The following is a 19,581-nucleotide window of genomic DNA, read 5'->3' as shown; positions in this document are numbered from 1 at the left end:
TTGGGCCGATGTAATTTACTACAAAGAGTGTGGAAAGGTGAAAGGATACCAGAAGAATGGAAAGCCGGATTAATTTCACCACTCTATAAAAATAAAGGAGACAAAGAAAATGTAGAAAATTACAGGGGTATTGCTCTCTTAAATACAGCGTACAAGATATACGCGATGGTACTCAATGAGAGATTGAAAAGTGATATAGAAGAAAAAAGAATAATCCCGGAGACACAATCAGGATTTAGGAAAGGGCGAGGAACGATAGACAACATCTATATTCTGAAGCATGCAGCGGAAAAAGAGCTTGCAAAGGAGAAGGGAAAGCTCTTCACTTTTTTTGTGGACCTAAAAGCGGCTTTTGATAGTGTTGACAGGAAAGTATTGTGGGAAGCTATGGAAAAGAGTAGAGTAAGACAAGGGCTGACGGAAAGAGTAAAAGAGCTATATAAGGAGACAAAAAGCAAGATAAAAGTGGGAAACAGTCTTTCAGAAGAATTCTGGACTAAAGAAGGAGTGAGGCAAGGTTTTTCGTTGAGTTCCACACTGTTCACGATTTAAATGGCGGATTTGGGGAGAGAGCTGAGCAAAGGACAAACAGGTGGAGTGGTAATAGGAAAAGAAAAAACCTGGTGTCTAGAATACGCAGATGACGTGGTATTTCTCGCAACAAGCGAAGGAGAACTAAAAGAAATTATTAAAAGGCTCGAAAGATACTTGAACAAGAAGAAGTTGATTTTAAATGAAAATAAATCTAAAGTGATGGCATTCAGAAATGGAGGTGGTAAGAAAAGGAAAACAAACTGGTTTTGGAAGGGTAGACCGGGAGAGGAAGTCAATGAATTCATATACTTGGGGTATCTTTTTAAGTGCAGCGGCAAAAACAAGGCACACATTCAGGAAAGAGTCAAAAAAGCAGTCACGGTAATGAAACACACTTGGAGTATAGGAGAAAGGATTTTCAAAAAAGACTACAGAAGGAGAATAAAAATGTTTGATAGCCTAGTGGTGAGTGTAATGGCGTACGGGGTAGAACTGTGGGGGTGGGAAGAAGTAGAAGAAATGGAAAGGGTACAGAAGAAATATCTAAAATGGACACTGGGGTTAGAAAGATGTACACCAGATTGTATACTATTTGAAGAGACTAAACGTGAAAAACTCAGGTTGAGATTTGCAAAGCTAGCAGCGGACTATGAGAGCGAGGTCATGAAGAAAGGGGGAATTGTGAAAGAATGTCTAATGGAAAGAATCAAAGGAAAAGGGTGTAAAAATAGTTTAAAATGTAGGATGAAACTCCTAAACGAGTGCGGACTCAGTCAAAAAGAAGTGGAAGCAATTAGAAATGCTAGAGGATCTGTTGGTATTGAGATAGAAACACGAGGAATGGATGTACAAAGGCAGCTGCAATGGAATAAAATAGAAAAACTAAAGTACAATCAAAGATACAAGGAAATATATACAGGTGAATTGCCGTCATACTTAAAAAGAGGATATGAGGAAAATTACGACATAATAGCAAAAGCAAGACGTGGAATTTTAGAGGAAACCAACAAAACTTGGAAAAGTGATAAAGAGAAGAAATGCTGGCTTTGCGGCAAGGGACAAGATTTAATAGTGCACTGGTGGGAAGAATGCGAAGAGGTACAGAGAATATTAAGGGTACAATCGAATAAAAACTTTTAACACCCTCTATAAAAATAAAAAATCTACTTAGTCAAATATTTCAGTTTCCGTTCAAATCTATGGAGGAATCTACAAGGAAAAAAGTATACAGTAGCTCCAAGAGGATGCCATCCTTTGAAAGCAACCGGACAAAATTCTGCTGTAGTATCAAGACTTTTTTCATGGAAGCGACAGGATTTTTTATCAGAGGAACAAGACTTTTCCTATGAGTTCAACAGAGTAACAGCGTGTATCTGCACCACGACTGTCTTGCTGCAGACAATTATTATCATGATTATTAGTATTATTACTGATAAAAAAACTTTAGTTTCATTAATGACTAAAATGTTAATATTTGAAATTTTAGTTACATATTTGTTTTTATAATTTAATTTTAATTTTATTGAACGATTGTCTTAAATAGAAATAAAAAGTTGGACTCGACCAAATTTTCAATAAAAATTAATGATGAACGAGAAAAAAATTTTTTTATTCGATTTTTATTTTAACAGATTGCAAGTACGTTTTAGTTAAATATTGAAATCAGTAATGAAATAAATTAATGATAGAATTAATGAAATTCAGATAGAAAATCACGTTACAGATTTCTTCAAAGATTAATACGGTATTAATTCAATTATTCATTATTATCATGAATTAACAATTCCTAAGCTTTAAAAGGCGATAGAAACAATAATTTTATTCAAAAATACATATCAACAAATATCTTAGATGCTTAGATTATCCAGTATAAAGTAAATTAAAGCAGGTGTTAAATTTTTATACACATATTAATTCAGGTCATTTTTTTTTTTATTCAGAATGTTGTGATTAAATAGAACAATTTACAGAAGAACGTTTTTTACAGATATTTTTGAGCAAAATAAAATTATTAATAAGCAAAAAAAAATATTCCATCCTATTTTTAATAGAAAATGCAAAATATTAAAATAAATAATATCTGTAATCAACAACTTGAATAACAATTTTTATTTCAAGTTAAAAAAAAAAAAATAAACATTTTTATTGAAATGAAACGCATTAATTTTACATAATTTTTTCATAAAAAATATCAAGAAGACATAATAATCAAAATAAAAAGTAACCTAATATAATTATATATTAAAAAAAAAATTAAATATCAATGATAATAACTCCTCAGAATTTTTGTAATTAAGTATCACATATCCTAAATATTTCCTTACGCATTTTTTTTTCTTTTTCTAATATTATTTCCATTTAGTTTCATTTTTAGATTTTTATTTTTCAGTGTTTATTCTGGGTAATATCGGATTTGACTTAATCTAACAGCATAGATGATGTTTTGAGGAGTCCAGAATTTAAAACTCATAGTTTTTACCTAAAATTATAAATTTATATCAATTTAAAATATAGTTACAGAAAATGCTAATTATTTCAGAATAATAAAAAACTAATAAATAATTTTTCATTAAAAAATTGAAAATTATTCCAATCCAAAATTCAAATTTGTAATTTTCTCATTATTAAATAGAATAAAGAATAAATTTCTCATTATTAAATAATTGAGATTTATTATTTGAAATAATTAGTAAAATAAATAAAAATATTCGTACATGCATCAAGTCAACAAATAATTTTTAGATAAAATGATAATAAATTTAGCTAACCTCAAGCAAGATGATTATTATTCTTGTTTCTCTTCAGTAGCCGCAGCGGCAAGCTTTTCCTCATCCACTGACATAGGTGGTGCGTCCTTTTGCGGCGGCATCCGCTCGTTAATAGCATCCAGACGCTTGACTTCGTCGAACGATAGGTTTTTGTAACTTTTGAGCGCTGTAAAATATTTAATTACAAATATCTACCCTGTCTGCTCACATACATAAATGATATTTGTAATCCGGGTAAATTGTCTAGATAATCATTTATTATGTTCTATTTATTAAAAATTTTTATATTACTGTTTTTCAGAGACATCTTGCCACCGGACAATGCTCCCAAAGGAAGGAAACCCGTGGGCGTAAGTCCTTTCAACTCCAAGACAGTCTCACTCTCTTCTCTGTAAAATATTATTATTGTTACTATATTTTTAAAAAAAAATTATTCATAAAAATAAATAAATAACTTACCTGAGGACAGAAAATGTTCGTGCCATTTTTGCAATCGCCCTGATCTTGTTTCTGATAACTTCCTTGCGTAAATTTGCAGCTGCGCCAAAACCAAAAAAACAATAATCAGTGTATTATAATAAAGAAAAAGCTATTTTTCAATAAAAAAATACGAATTTTTTATAATAGATAAGGAAAAGTTATTAGCTTAAATAAATTTGTTAAGTATATTTAAACAATTCTATTTGATGATTGAGTCTTTATTTTTCTGATTTTTTTTCACTCAGTTTTTTTTTTTTTTTTTTTTTTTTTTTTTTTTAAAACAAAAACAACAGATATCAGTAAGACAAGACGTGTTTTACCTTCTTCAAGGGAGGCGTCTCCGTCACTCATGAGCTCGTCATCAGTGCAAATGTTCAATACACTAACTAGCATATCAGTAACTGCAAAAAGTAAAATCATATTATGTGATTTAATATAACGCGTGACCAATGCAAAAGGAGGTATTGCTACAGGTTAGTAAGGATTTATGCTAAAAGGGCGCATAAAGAAATTTTCTGTCTCTTTCTTTATTAATAGTGTTAATAATATTTAATTCCCCTCATAACTTTTGTAATATCAACGTGTACAAAGCCGTTTGGCGTTTAAAAATATAATAAATAAATAAATAAAACTACTCAAAAAACAAAGATCTGTAAGAAAAAATTCGAGCATCTTAAAGCTAAAGGGCGTAACTCAAGACATGCTTTTAGAAAATTAGTGCCTAAAGCTAATAGGGCACATAGAAAAAAATCAAGTTTTTATAAAAAATTTGGATAAATAGCTTCACAAGACATGAAAAAAAAAATTCAATAAATAAAATAAAATTTCTTAACCGCCGGTCCCGACGATTGCAGCTTTATATTTCTTTCCTAGACAAAGAAGAATTTTGAAATAGACGCTCTGCTACGTAATAGATTTTTTAATTATCTATTTTAAATTATATAATTTATGAGACATACGCTCTTTTAGCTTTAAGAAATCAATTCTTTATTTTTAGGCGAAGAATATGTCAACTGGTAGATTGGTGATGAAAAAAAAAATTGTGCGCCCTTTTACCTTTTGCCACGCGATAATAGTTCGCTTGCTCTATTTCTAAATTTACAGAATAGGTAGTGTGGAAAATTGAATTTATAAAATAAAAAAAAAAGTTGACTACATCTGGAACCAATAGTAATATATATTTTTTTAATTTAATGACCATTTTTCGCAACTGCAATTATATTAAACTACTCCTGGGATTTTTATTTTTAGTCTTGAAGTAAGAAGACATACATCAAATATCGATCGATACTGCCACCCTGCTACGTCGTATCTCATATTTAGAAAATTTTACAGCAAACGATTAGAACAGTTCATTTTAACATTGAATAAATGGAATTCGACAAATAAAATGTTTATTTAAAAATAGTTATTAAACTATTTGACTTTTAAATTTTTATTACGATTTGTATGATATTGTTATGATTCTATTTTTCAAAAAAAGTCACTTTGTCAAATTTTATGGTATACGACGTATTAGAATGGCAGTATCGATATATTACACAGTGGTGATATATCTGCGGAGATTATATTTTCTAAATAGCTATTGAAAACTTCATATTACCTTTTTCACCAACGAATGGCAGGGACCAGGTAAACACATCCATAAAATTTGGCAGCCAGTATGGATGTGGCGAGCAATTGAATTGTCTGACATTCAGTACGCCGTTCAGGTAATTGAGCACGGCCCCCTGAAAATTAAAAGTTATTTAGTAATGCAATTTTTATATATAAGGTAAAAGCCCCAATAGATGATCACGTACCAGTATATGATCACTCCATGTATTTGTATATCTATATTCACAAATATAGGTATACAAATACATGGAGTGATCATATACTGGTACATGATCATATATTGGGGCTTTTACCTTATTTCGTTTTAGATTTTTTTACCTAATTAAAATTTTTTCTTGTTTTTTTTTTTGTTATCATCATTAATCACTTACAATGATTCTTAATTATTGTAATCTGACATTACTATTCTTTAAAAATCGCAATTTTCTGATTATTATTAATTGTAAAAAAAAACTAAAATTTAAAAAAGCTATTTATGAATTTTTTTATTCCAACTTTTTATTTTTAAATTGTTCATTTCAAAATTTAAAGATTTTATCTCATAGTAAAATATATATTATAATTTTGAAGTTGGTTGAACGATGAATAAATAGAAGTTAGTGCCTTATTACTGTAGGGCCAGGGAGTTTGCGTTTTTTCTATGTTCAATTTTGAGATTAAATATATGAATGCTTATTTAAACAACTGCGAAAGTCCTGGCCCAACTTTTTAGTCAATTAATTTAAATATCTCTAAGATAAAAGCAAACATAAACATTTTCTGATTAATTAATTATTCTTGATCATTTAAAATCAAACTACTTTCACGAATAAGTGAAAAAAAAATTAATTTTTCACTTAAACTTCACGCTTTAATTGGATTTTTATTCAACACAGCTAAAGTTAATAATAAAAAATGAGAAATAAATGGCGATGTAAAGTGATTAACGAGTATTATTAAAATAAAAATATAATAAAACGAGATGAGGAATAAATAAAAATAAAAGTGACCTTATTCTTGTAGACATCGAGGTAGTTGGGTGCACTAAAGATGGTTATGAGCACTGGGAAGCCTGTCTTCTGGCCTTTACGATACATACGATAACCAGAATCCTGTGCTTCGTGCGCCCTTATGACACTTAAAAGACTGTTGGTTTCCAGAAAATTACAACACGCTGCATAGCTGTTGATAAAAGAAACATTAATTTTATTGCATCAAAATGATACCATTAACTTAAACTTCGTTTATTTTATTATTTTTTACATTATTGTAAATTTATAACGATAAAAACTTGACAAAAATATGAATTCATGCATTATATTACCCTCTAAAATATTAAAATCTCCGGGTCATGAACAATTAAAAATTCAAGTATTTCTTCTTTCATCAATTACAGTGATGTAAAGTTAATAATTACAAACAACGACAAATTTTAGAGTTTTCATGTAAAAAAAATAATTTTCACAACTTGTAACTGAAAAATTATTATTCTGATTAAAAAAAAAAAAAAAAAAAAAAAATTAAATAATTATTCAACTTTCATTAAAATCATTCAACATTAAAATTTTCTTTCATTATTACAAATGACAAAAAAATTGTTTAATAATATACTTTGTAATATTCAATATTCCCATTGAATTTTTTTGTTACTTTATTGCTCAATTAAATATATATTTTTATTTACAAAGAAAATAACTTTTTCTATAAAGTGGAAAAAAAAATAGAAGGAAAATCATTTTTTTTTAACAAAAAAAAAAGCTGATGATGTTTTAATAATTATTAGATAATAAAATTACCTGTAGAAAAACGAACAACCTCGAACGCTATTATGTGTAAAGTGTTCCGAGTGCTTTTCATCACCAAAGTTTTCGAGTGGATCTGACCAAAGTAAGTCACACATTGGACCATAAGCTGGTGGCTCTCTGAACCTGTCCAACTGCAAAAAGAAAAAAATAAAATTAATATAAGCCATAAATATTAAAAATTAGTATTAATCATTTTTACACAATAAATAACATGTCAAACACATAATACTGATTAATATTACAGAGTAAGAACAATAATTCAGTGTAACTTTACGGATCTAATATTAACTAAAATGTTATCTCAAACAAAAAGATGATTGGAACGGAGTTATTCTTGAATTTGTAAGAAATTCCATATGTAAATAATTTAAGTTAGCCAGGAAATTAAATTTTCACATTGCACAAAAATTTATTAGACTTACATACATCAGTCACTTATTTCTTTAATTGAATGATTTGTTTGTTCCATCACTTTTTTTTCTACCGTTATATATTTTTTAAATTTTTATTTGCAAAACTATTTTTTTATTTGTATTGCGCCGAAGTTATTTTAGCTTTTAAAAATAAATCAAGCAATTAAACGATTCTATTGTTGAGCGTGTAACAAAGTTAAAGAACAAATGAAATTAAATGTTGCTTAAAAATACAGTATTGCATTGTAAATTATGAACAATAAATTATAAATGAGTAATGAAGTGTAATAATTGGTTTCATTTTTTCAGTGTGTCATTGAAAAAATTCAGAGTTTAATCAAAATGAAATGGAGCTGAGGATTACAATAATTAACAATCCACCATGCATCAATACATGATCTTATACTATAAAAAGTTCTCTCTCATGCTCTAAACTGCTATATCTTTATTCTATTTATTTATATTTATAAATCACATCGATACTGTGACCTGACATTCATCGTTTATCATCACTTTTCTTTTATGATTTACAGTAAGCACATGAATATTTCTTCACATACTTTTTCTAGAGTCAAGTCGATTAGTATTTCTTTTTAAATAATCTCTATATAAATTTCTCACTCATGAATTGAACAATATTATTTTAGAGAAATTATTGCTCGATGCTAATTTTATTTTATATATTTCAAATCAATTGTTTAAATTTTATTACTATTCAAATTTTGTTGTTTAATTGAGAGAATTAAAAAAAATTTTGAATGAAATAAATCTTATGAAAAAAATTAGCAATAAAAATATAAAAAATCGTTTGGATTCAGAAAATCTCGAGACATTGAGATTAATTTAAGTAATATAATAAAATTCGTAAAAATGATTTCTTCGTCATTATCTATCGTTATAGTCGTAAAGTTGATTTTTTTTTTATAACTGATTAAAATGTAAACTTTTTATTTTTACAGCAAACGTTGAGTATTGAAAAAAGTTAAATGCTTAATAAGCAGAATGGAATTCAATTAATTTTTTGGTATATCGTGTAAATTAAAGCGTTACCTTTTGGATGTCTTCTAAGTCATGGATTTGTGGTGATAGGCCGCCGTGAACGCACAGAAACTGATTATTTACCAGGGCTGCTAGTGGTAAACAATCGAATGCGTCCATACACGCATTGTATACCTGCTCCGAGTATTTTATATTGCCTGAAACAATAGAATAAGTTAGTTTGTTGTAAAATTTCTAACATATGAATAATTAACAAAGCGGAAGGATGGATGGTCATTAAGAAAATTAAAAGATAATTGAATTTTAGATCAATAAAAAATTATGTTTGAATCTTATTATTTAAGCTGGCTCATATTTAACATTAATGATGGATTTAACACTTAAAACAGTCAATACTCAGGAGTTGTACAGAGAGGAAATTTAAGTTTAATAAAAAATTGTATTTTGAATTAAATTTCAAACGTAGAAAGAAAATTATTTTAACAAAAGTATACATCAATAAGCAATACTATAGATGTGAGTAGATTAAATAGAGTAGAAAAATTGTTCACAACCAGCGTTTTAAAAAACTGTTTCAAAATTAGATAATTAAATATATTATAAAAAAAAAGGGGAAGTCAATAATTGTACCCCCCCCCCGTTTATGCAAAACTGAAAGTTTTATTAAATGAAAAAAAATTACCAGTGGCTTTAGAAAAGTTTTGTAGCAAGTCAGAATTAGATTTATGAATAGTTACTCTCATTTCACTTAATAGATGTAAAATTCTTGACATAAATCAGACAAGCCCAAACTGGGAATTAGAATGGAACCAGGTATAATAGAAAAACTTGAATATCTCAACTTATTCAGAACATTACCAATATTTGAATATGCAAACTTACATTCTTGTTTGAATGTGAAATATTCAGTGAGATGTCGGCACTCATGATTGCCTCTGAGTAGGAACAGTTTGGTTGGATAGCACAACTTCAGTGCCCACAGATACAATACGCACTAACAAAAATAATTAAATTAAATAAAAATCATTATATTGGAATATGATATTGAAACACGATTTTTTTGAAACATTTTTTTAAATTTATGATCCCTACTTTGACGAAGCATAAAAAATTTGGAGCAGCACACAATGAAGAGTTAAAAAAGATTTATATTTAAAAAATGTTTTTTTTTTTTTGTTAACACTGAAAGTACTTTATCGTATAATTTTGATAGTAGTCTGAGCTGGTGATAGGAGGAAAATTTTTTCACAAAAAGGCATACAAGTATTGAAATATAGAAAGTTTAAATGGAAAAAAGTAAAGAAAAGCGAAATATACATGTACGTAATAAAAAGTGATTAATTATAGCCCGAATATTTTTGTATCGATTAAATTTTTATATCTATATTTATTATCAAACATTATTGCTTTTATTACATTGCTATGAAAATTAATTTAAGATATTTATAAACTCACCTCAATACCGAAGTACCCCCTATCTACGTAGTCGCCTAAGAAGAGGTAGTTTATAGTTGAGGGGTCACCTCCAACCTTGAATAATTTTACTAGATCGTATAATTGTCCATGAATATCACCACAAACTGCAATTGAACATCAAACGAATTATTAAAATTCATATTCATTAAAATTAAAAATTATTAGAAAGGTTTTTATTCCGATTTTTTCTCACACCATGCTATAATTTTCTCAAAAGTTAGTCATTGAAAATAAAAATAAAATGGAAAAAATGACTCACTAGTAACTGGAGCCTCAACTTTAATCATGGTTTTCTCGGATCGTAGAAGAGCAGCGCCATTGTTGATTATTCGCAATGCTGCTGCTTCGTCGATTCTACCTTCCAGAATGAAGTGGTTCATGAGGACATCTGGTCGAGGCATTCCTGACTCTGCATCGAAGATCTCTGTTACTGTCAGTCTATGAGAGGGTGGACTTAGCACATCTATAAACAAAATTTAATAATTAGAATTTAATAAATATTTATCCCTTATATAAAAAATCATTTTACACTTTTAGCTTTCAGGTAACACTATTTAAAAAGGTATTGTTGCCAAGAGTTAATTTATGTTTAAATTTGTTTCGTCATCGAGCTAGTTACAGCAATACTTAATTTCTGTTAGCCAAGAAACTTTTATCTATCAACACTGCGTATTTTCTACCTAGCAATTACTAGGAAAGTGGAGGGAAAAGTAACAAGCAATTACAAAATAATACGAAGAATTGAACGAATAGGTAACAAGATCTTAAGAAGGGTTTACATTTTTTCTCTCTCTCGCCCTCTATTGGACAAACGAAAGTATCTCTGTTACACTTGTACAACTTATGGAATCTTAAAACGCATTTTATGCATAAATAAATGAAAATTTTCTAAAAAAGTGCTTCGCTCTTCGATAGATAATTAAATTATTTATCGAAGAGCGAAGGGTTTTTTTCAAAATTTTATATTATTCATGATCAAAACTCGTTTGAAAATAAACTATCAACCGCTCTTAAGTACTATCTAATAACACAACAAAACTACTTTTAACCAATGTACCAGCTAGAAATGAATATGAACATTAAATTAAATTGAGAATTTTAACAATAAATATATTTACCTGGCACTTGTCGCTCATCTCTTACACGTTTGCTCTTTCTCGAGTGTTCTTCCTCGGTTACAATGGAACTACCGCTCAAATCTTCAACTTTACTTGAGGACGCAATGGGCTTTGACTTTAAAAACGGTGTTTTTTCCATCACTTTTCGGAACAAACTTTCGGACTTTTTCTTGAACTTTGGGGTCATTGGAGACTTGATAGTTTCAACTGACTTAGATACACAAGGTGTTTCCTCGATTGACGAAGAGTTTAACGACTCCATCGCATCGTAGAAAGTCGTGTTATTCATCGACTCAGATCCGGAAGCGGGCATGGCAGAAGTGTCTATTAAAAAATCTTCGATTTCTTGTGTATTGTCTAACTGGATAGTTGAATTAAATTTCTCTGTGCCTGTAAGTATTTCGGCATCAGCAGCTGGTATTTCGTCGAGGCATTCCACGGAATCATTCAGCTCGATGGTTGTATTTAGTATATCTTCTGATTCACCTTGAATATCGACTGACTCAGCAAAAGAGCTTTCAACAGTTTCTTTTTTATTTTCAATAGAAACGGCCTTAATCTCTGACTTAGTAGACTTTTCTAATCTACGATTAGCCACAACAGCCGCCATTTGACTCGAGAGTTCTGCAGAGTCATACATTTCTCCCTCGGTTTTAACAAATCCAGTCATAGAGCCGTCTAACTCAGCTATTTGATTAAGCATACTAAAATCTTCGGTGGGATCATTGATACTGGCCGGGCTAGAATTTACTTCAACAATCATGCTTGATGAATCCTTGTCTTCGTCATCTTCGACACTCAACAGTCTTCCAGGATTATAATTTATTTTCTTGTAATCATCGTATGTAAAAGGCCGCTCTGTTGAACATTGACTCGGGCTTTCTTCCTCCAGGGTATTGAGATTTCTCGGCTCAATGTTGGAATAATCTTGCTCCTCGGTTGTGAAAATATTGATGTAACGTCTATTGAGTGAGATGCTACGAGACTTGGTATGAAACTGCTCAAAAATTTTTGATGGAGAAAATTGATTGAATTCAGTGGTTGGAGTGTCTGGATGATGAGATTGAGCAAAAGACTCGTCAAAGCAGCTCGGAGAAGTTCTTGATTGCCTGCTGCGATCATATTCCATTACTGAAGCCAATTCTGACAACTCTGGACCATTGCTAGACCCTAGAATGGCGTCATTGCTTGAACTATATAAATTAGAAACAGATTTACTTAAATTGGAGTCACTTAATTGCGAGTGAGATAAACAAGATGCATTTTTGCTGTCAATCAAACTTTTTGGCCGCGCTGGACTTCCGATGTCTTCCAGAAGACTAGAATTGTCTCGAGCTTCAGATGCAACTGTTCCAGCTACTGACTCGTTGGAAATGCTCGATTGTAAAGATGACATAGACGAGTAATCTTTGCTCTTCAAAGACTTTGGACTTTCCAAGTTGACTGAGACACTGGAGATTTCTGAATGATCAGACTTGGGATCACAAGCCATCGATTCGTCTGAACAACTGGACCTCGATGACATGCATTGTAAATCTTTGATCTCTCCAGAGCTTATTTTTGACGAGGTTCCAGGACTTTCAAAGCTCATTAGAGAAAAGGAAGTTGAATGTTCTTTTCTAAAGTCCTCCTGAACTTTTATTTCTTTCTTAGCAGCAGAATCTTGCTCCACCAAGTTACTCTGGACTTTTATTTTATCGTCAGAATCCATCGCCGGCTCGTTGACTGTTTTTTCAGCTTCAGATGATAAATTTTGAGACTTTTCATCCCATGCATCAGTTATTTTAGCACACTCATTATGAAAACTTTTCAAAAAGCTATTTCGAACCAAGGTCAGTTGTTCTTTCTTCAACAAAGCCCCCATTTTCTCGTCTATGGCTTTTTGTAATATATCTTCTCCCATGTTGTCTTTGGACGGGTGCTCAACTTTCTCAGCTTGAGATTCTTGACCGCAGGTTGCTTGCTTTTTTGCAGCATGCTTGTTTGAGAGCTGTAAACACAAAAATACTTGAGATACATAGATGAAACTTTCATTAAGCTGATGATTTTCTGCTAATTGAAGACACTGGAGTTGAGCTGACGCTGATTCGTCTGATGTGCTTGTCATCTTGTATTCTTCAACATCTTTACCTTCATCAACATCAAATTTATCTACTCCGATTTTAACCTGAGAATTTTTTGCCTCTTTGTCGGCTTTTGAATCAATCTCAAGTAAACTATTAACATCCTGATCCTCAGGCATCATCTCACTGGTCTCATGTCCTGTCGAGGAATCCCAGGGAATTAAATCTGTTGGTAAAAATGATTCTGAAAAAGAAAACTGATCAGATAATCGCTTGCAATGACTATGAGTTCGCTCAAGAACAATACTTAGCAAATCATTTTCAATTTCTATTGGTGACTGAGATTTTTCCTCAGAGACTGATTCATCAAATAAAGTCCTTCTGAGAGTTTGATGAGTGGATTCTTGCTGGACAACATCTTGAGTCCCAATAGTCTTGTTGAGCAGAAGACCAGATCTCCTGGATTTAATCGCGTCAACTGGAGTCTTCAATCCTAGGCGATTCATGCGACGAATTAACAAGTCCATCGACGGACTATTTTCACACAAAATGGCGACATTTTCTTTCAATGGTGTCAAGATATGATGCGCGGGAATTGATTTCTCATCCGGTATCTCCATTGATACATTTTTTGTGTCGACTGATGAAGTGCTTTCATCACCCAGATGATGATCAACTGGTGCATTTGCACCAGGGGGGAAAGAATGTGACGCGTGCTTTGGCTTCTGAGGAGTATCCTCCATAACCGGAGGCACTTGACGGTAGTCCATGATATCGGACTCCTATTATTCTCTGATTTATACTAAATTATTCTTTAATCGAAAGTTATTTTGAATAATTAAACAATTTTTAGTTTTTGCAGTTACTTAGTGGTTGGAATAAACAGCGACTTACGTGTACATACACAAATTACTACTACCATTGACGGTGATGGGTTGTTTTTCAGTGGCGCTGCCAGTGGTGAGTAAAAGAATCGATTCAACGTTTCTGTTATCGCAGCGTGTACCAACATAAAAAATTAATAAATTGTAAGTTTGTTTTTTTTTTTTTTACTTTACATATAAAATATTTTTTTTGACCCGATTATTTTAACATTTAATTTAAATATCTTAAGTAATTTATAAATTATCTTTTTTTATTCAACAGTTTGTATATATTTGAAGTACGAAATTTTTAATTATAGTAAAATTCATTATGATATTCAAATATTATTCAGAAAAAATAATTTATAATTCATATAAAATCTAATTGCTTATCCACAGATCCACAGATTCGGTAGAATCTGGCGCCAAGTTCCGTTCAAAAATCCCGTTGTAAACGGAGCGCCAGACTACCGACTGTGTTTACAGTAAGCAGAACGGTATTTTGAGGTTGCAAATTTTATTTTAATTCTACGGTACTTCTTGTTCCTAAATTTTATATTATAACAGTAATTCATGCTTTATTTTACTGATATTAATTAATTATATTCAGTTATAATAATTAATCTACTTGAAATTATTAAATTTTATCAGCACAAACTATAGCAAGCTCAAAAATTTTGATCCTGACTTTTTTTCTATGTAAAAAGTGACATGCCACAGAATAAATATTTCAAGAATGCATGGTAATCTTCCATAGATGCAGTTAAAATACATTTCAGCTTGCATCGACATTCGCCAGGGTGCGCTGGAATTGTTTTTACATAAACTGTAGCTTCAAAAGGATAGTTTGCTATAAAAAATGCAGCCAATGCGAGATTTAAGTTGGTACCAATTGTAAATTTTTATTATAGGATTACAAAAAATACTAAAATCCGAACAAAAACAGTTTCACTGTAAAAAAAAATCGCGCCAAGTCCACGTTCATAAGACTATCAAGATAAAAAAATTTCTTATTTCTTTACAAAAAGATATAAAATAAAAAAATTAAAAAATCCAAGTAACCGATATGATTATATTTGATTTTCGGAAATTAAAAAAAATTTTATTGTAAATTTAAAAATTAAAAAAAAAATTTTGGAACGTACTTGGTGTGCGTCATTGTGTATTTCAATTTTTTTAAAGTCCTAGTAAATAGACTTTACGAATTTCATTAAAAGTAAAATATTTTGCAACCACGCACACTAAATACGTTCCAAAATTGTTTCTTTTAATTTTTAAATTTACAAAAATTTTTTTTTTAATTTCCGAAAATCATATGCAACCATATCGGTATCTTGAATTTTTTAATTTTTTATTTTATATCTTTTTGTAAAGAAATAAAATTTTTTTTTCTTAATAGTCTTATGAACGTGGACTTGGCGCGATTTTTTTACAGCGAAACTGTTTTTGTACGGATTTCAGTATTTTTTGTAATTATAATAAAAATTGACAATTTTAATTTAATACATTTCCGGTGGCAAACTATCCTCTTTAAGCTATAGTTCATGTAAAAGTTATTCTTGCGCTGCCTGGCGTGTGTAATTGCAAGCTGTCAAATATCTTTTTTTCACTGTAGTTTTCCATCTATTATAAGATTAGCATGCATCCTTATATTATTTAGTCTCTGGCCGTCCACTTTTTACATAAGAAAAAAGTTAAAATCTAAAAATCTGGGTCGCTATAGTTTGTGCTGATTATTTTTAATAATTTTAAATAGAAATTATAAAGATAATTGATAATAATCAAGTAATACGCGTAATAAAAAGCATGAACTACTATTATAAAATATCATATAAAAAAAAAATCAAAATAAATTTGAAAAAAAATTTGTAACCTCAAAAAACCGTTCTGCTTACGGTATATACACACTCGGTGGTCTGGCTTGAGAACGGAACTTGGCGCCAGACTCTATCGAGTCTGTTGATTTACCGTTATAATTCTGAAATAATACGGTATTTCTGTGGTCATTTTGGCCAGTTTTTTTACTATAGTTATACAGCATTTCTACCGTACTTTTGCTGCAACGTTCAGAAATAATACTATCAAATTACTGTAAAACTCTAGAACTTTTACCGTACAAAATCTATGTATTAACTATAATACTACTATAATTTTACAATAATAAAATCGTATTTCTACGGTAAAAATACCAAAGATATACTGTAATTTTTCCGCGTTTATACTGATATAATTAAAGATATAATGCTTTCTACCGTAAGATGGACGGTTGTGTTTATTACTCGGCGAGTCTTATTAGGTGACTGAGTAAATAGATATGGATAGTGTCTCTGATAGCTCAACTGGTAGAGCCTTCGGCGCGTAACTAAATGATCTGGGTTCTAATCCCGGTCTAGACTAAAAAAAATTATTAATAATAATAATAATCGAGAAATTAGTTTGTCAACCTCTTAAAAATTATTCATGATAATTTATAATATTATAAAAAAAATTTTTAAGCTATTGAAAAATAGTAGTAAAGCAGCATATTTTTGGTATTTTGCCGGTAATAGAAAGTAGGGATCTTCTTTTCCGGTTTTTTGCTGCAATAGTGCCGCAGATATACAGTAAATATGCGGTATATTTACGGTTTAAGTGCTATAAATATACCGTAATTTTTCTATTGTATTGCCATAAATATTCTGAATTTATTTCGTAATTTTTTCGTAATAATTCGACAAAATAACTGGCTAAAATAACTGAAGTATTACGGTAAAAATACATCACTTATATCGTATAAATACCGAATCTTTACGGCATTTCCAAAACCGTGAGGGACCTAAATTCTCAACAGGTGCAAAATTGAATGATTCGTGGTATTTACAACTACGGATAAAAAAAGAATCTAATTCATCAAATAGCAAATCATGGATGTCACTATTTTTGAAATCAAACATCGATACGGAAGTTAGAGCGATGTTTGCGTTTTTCATTCTAAATAATAAAAAAGAACGAATGTATATGAACTTAAATAACAAACTCGTCATTGGAGTTGATACGAAAACTTTTCAGTTTGGCCGTTTTGTTTCATCTACTGTTGACACTTATGGTTTCGCAGAATTTGTCACAATAGACGAATTATTGGAAAAAAAAGAAGAATTTTTTCCAAATGATATTTTGACAGTATGTGTTGGTCTGACAGTCTATGATGATTATCTTGAAGTTGATAATTCAATCAACTTAATGAAAACTACTACGCAAAAACTGAGTCAGGATTTTGAAAAACTTTTGATTTCTAAGAAAAGTTCTGATGCAGCTATTTTAGTAGGCGATAAGAAATTTGATGCTCACAAGGTTATTTTGACCACGCGTAGCTGCGTGTTTAAAGCTATGTACTCTTATGATATGAAAGAAAAGAAAGAAAATGAAGTCACTATAACAGACATTGATGGTGAAATCTTTGAAAAACTTCTCGAGTATATTTACACTGATAAAGTTAAAGATCTAGACACTTTCGCTGAAGGATTATTAGAAGCGTCCTGACAAGTATCAGCTCCAAGGACTGAAAGAAATTTGTGAAGATTCTTCAGCAAAAGCTATACCTCTTGAAAATGCTATAAGAATACTATAAGATCGTCATAATGCGACACGATTGAAAGAATTTACTATGAACTATGCTGTCATTAACTTGGCAACTTTGAAGACTACTGAAGATTATGAAGCTTTGGGAAAGTTTCAACCATATCTCGCCCTTGCTTTGCTCCAAAAATATGTAGATGTTAATAGACGCTAATTGATGGTAGGAAACTTTCAATTTATTAAACAATAATTAAGAAATTTTTTTAAGAAATCATCTCTTTAACGTTTCAGATTTTTATACAAAAGAAGTTTCTTCAGCTACTGAAGAATTGCTATTGCGGCGTGATTATGCAAAGCGATTGGAAGAATTAATTCTTATCTATATAGTCAATCATCTATTGGGTTAACTTAATATATACTGATAAGATATATATATTGCAGTGGTTTTAATCATCTTCATTTTTAATCCTAGTTGAAATACATCAAGATAGAGTTAATCTTTAAAAAATTTAATTTATCAATCATATCGGCGGTCTAATTAGCAATTGGTCTAACTCCTTATTTTTTAGAGAGTTATTTTTTAACATTTTGATACAGCAGTAGTCCGATTATAAATTTTTTGAATGATCCAAACCAAAATATTATACCTCTATTAGATATTAATGATATTAAATGGTTTTTTAAAGTGATATTAAATTTTGAATCAATTATTTTTTCATACAAATGGAAGATTCTCTAAAATGAAGTTAGACAATTTGCTAATTAGAACGTCGATATTAATATTTTATAATCAATATACTACTACGAAAACGTTACTATTGTAAGAATTAATAGAAATAAATATTTTTGTAATAATCAATATATCTTTCATACTTATAAAATAAAAAAGAACTTTTGTTACTTTAAATTTTGAAATGGTTTTATTTTCTTTTAACTTAACTTAATGTATATGTCGTTTTTCATTAAGATTTTGAATTTTCTCTATCATATTTTGATATTGAAACCTCGTTTTACAAGTAAACTAAAAAAATGTATGAAATTTTTTTAATTTAATTATGAAAATTTTTGTGAAAAATACTTTTAATATTGTGGTTGCATTTGAATGAGAATTATACATTTAATAAAATTATCTATTTCATTTCTTTATTATTACCATAATTATTTACGAATAACAATAAATTATAAATATAGAATAATAAAATATACTGAAGATTATTAATCTTTAGGAAAGTTTCAACCATTTTTCGTCCTTGTTTACTCCAAAATATGTAGATGGATTAAATACTAATTGATGGTATGAAGCTTTTGAATTTTTATGCAATAATTAAAAAGTTTTTTTTAATTTATCTTTCCTTTTCAATGTTTCAGATTATTATACAAAAGAAGTTTCTTTTGTGAATTTATAACTCACGGTTCTTTTCCATTATCCAAGAATAAAGAAACATTCCATATTCACTTAAATTTTTTTTTTATTATTTGAATTAAAATTATTTTATTGCGACGTTATTGCGCAAAGTGATTGAAAAAATTAATTTTCATCGATATAATCAATCATCTACTAAATTAAAAATATACTGAGATAAAGATATTGCATGAGTTTTAATTATCCTCACTTTTAATGGTTGAAGTACTATCAAAATATTGTTAATTAACTATCAAAAAATTTTATATATTTATCATATTATTAGTTCATAATTTATATACTAAAAATTTTGTTAGTAATTTTAAAAAATCAATAATAATTACCATAGTCATTAGTATCAATAATTGATACAAAAATCAACTTGAAAAATACTAAAAAAAATATTATTGTAATAGTTAATATATATAAATATCTTTATGATAAATTATTAATTTTATTATTATTATTAATATTATTACTACTACTACTCAATATATTATTCATATCAA

General features: G+C 29.5%; 2 protein-coding genes across 6 annotated transcripts; one reads left to right on the top strand and one right to left on the bottom strand.

The window, feature by feature from the left end:
- Window positions 1-876: 876 nt before the first annotated feature.
- LOC123262505 lies at window positions 877-17,134 on the top strand. The gene is made up of 3 exons (XM_044724753.1): window positions 877-1,336; window positions 6,681-6,688; window positions 16,929-17,134. Exons 1-3 carry the CDS (start codon window positions 919-921, stop codon window positions 16,932-16,934), a joined length of 432 nt encoding a protein of 143 aa, XP_044580688.1. The 5' UTR covers window positions 877-918; the 3' UTR covers window positions 16,935-17,134.
- On the bottom strand, window positions 2,878-14,068 carry LOC123262411. 5 transcript variants are annotated; one of them, XM_044724598.1, is made up of 14 exons: window positions 11,837-14,068; window positions 11,190-11,656; window positions 10,331-10,534; window positions 10,051-10,175; window positions 9,478-9,589; window positions 8,647-8,792; window positions 7,175-7,314; window positions 6,389-6,560; window positions 5,386-5,512; window positions 4,103-4,183; window positions 3,762-3,846; window positions 3,594-3,691; window positions 3,303-3,468; window positions 2,878-3,013 (listed from the first exon to the last, which is right to left on the bottom strand). In XM_044724598.1, exons 1-13 carry the CDS (start codon window positions 14,020-14,022, stop codon window positions 3,320-3,322), a joined length of 4,092 nt encoding a protein of 1,363 aa, XP_044580533.1. In that variant the 5' UTR covers window positions 14,023-14,068; the 3' UTR covers window positions 2,878-3,013; window positions 3,303-3,319. The 5 variants fall into 5 exon arrangements, with proteins under 5 accessions (XP_044580533.1, XP_044580531.1, XP_044580528.1 ...); XM_044724596.1 differs by having other exon boundaries at window positions 11,190-12,837; window positions 12,877-14,068; XM_044724593.1 differs by having other exon boundaries at window positions 11,190-14,068.
- Window positions 17,135-19,581: the final 2,447 nt, after the last annotated feature.

This window comes from Cotesia glomerata, linkage group LG4 (assembly GCF_020080835.1).
Source record: "Cotesia glomerata isolate CgM1 linkage group LG4, MPM_Cglom_v2.3, whole genome shotgun sequence".
In the NCBI taxonomy this organism is placed as follows: domain Eukaryota; kingdom Metazoa; phylum Arthropoda; class Insecta; order Hymenoptera; family Braconidae; genus Cotesia; species Cotesia glomerata.
The sequence above is the reverse complement of the archived record's forward strand: the minus strand, read 5'-3'. Positions and strand labels throughout refer to the sequence as shown.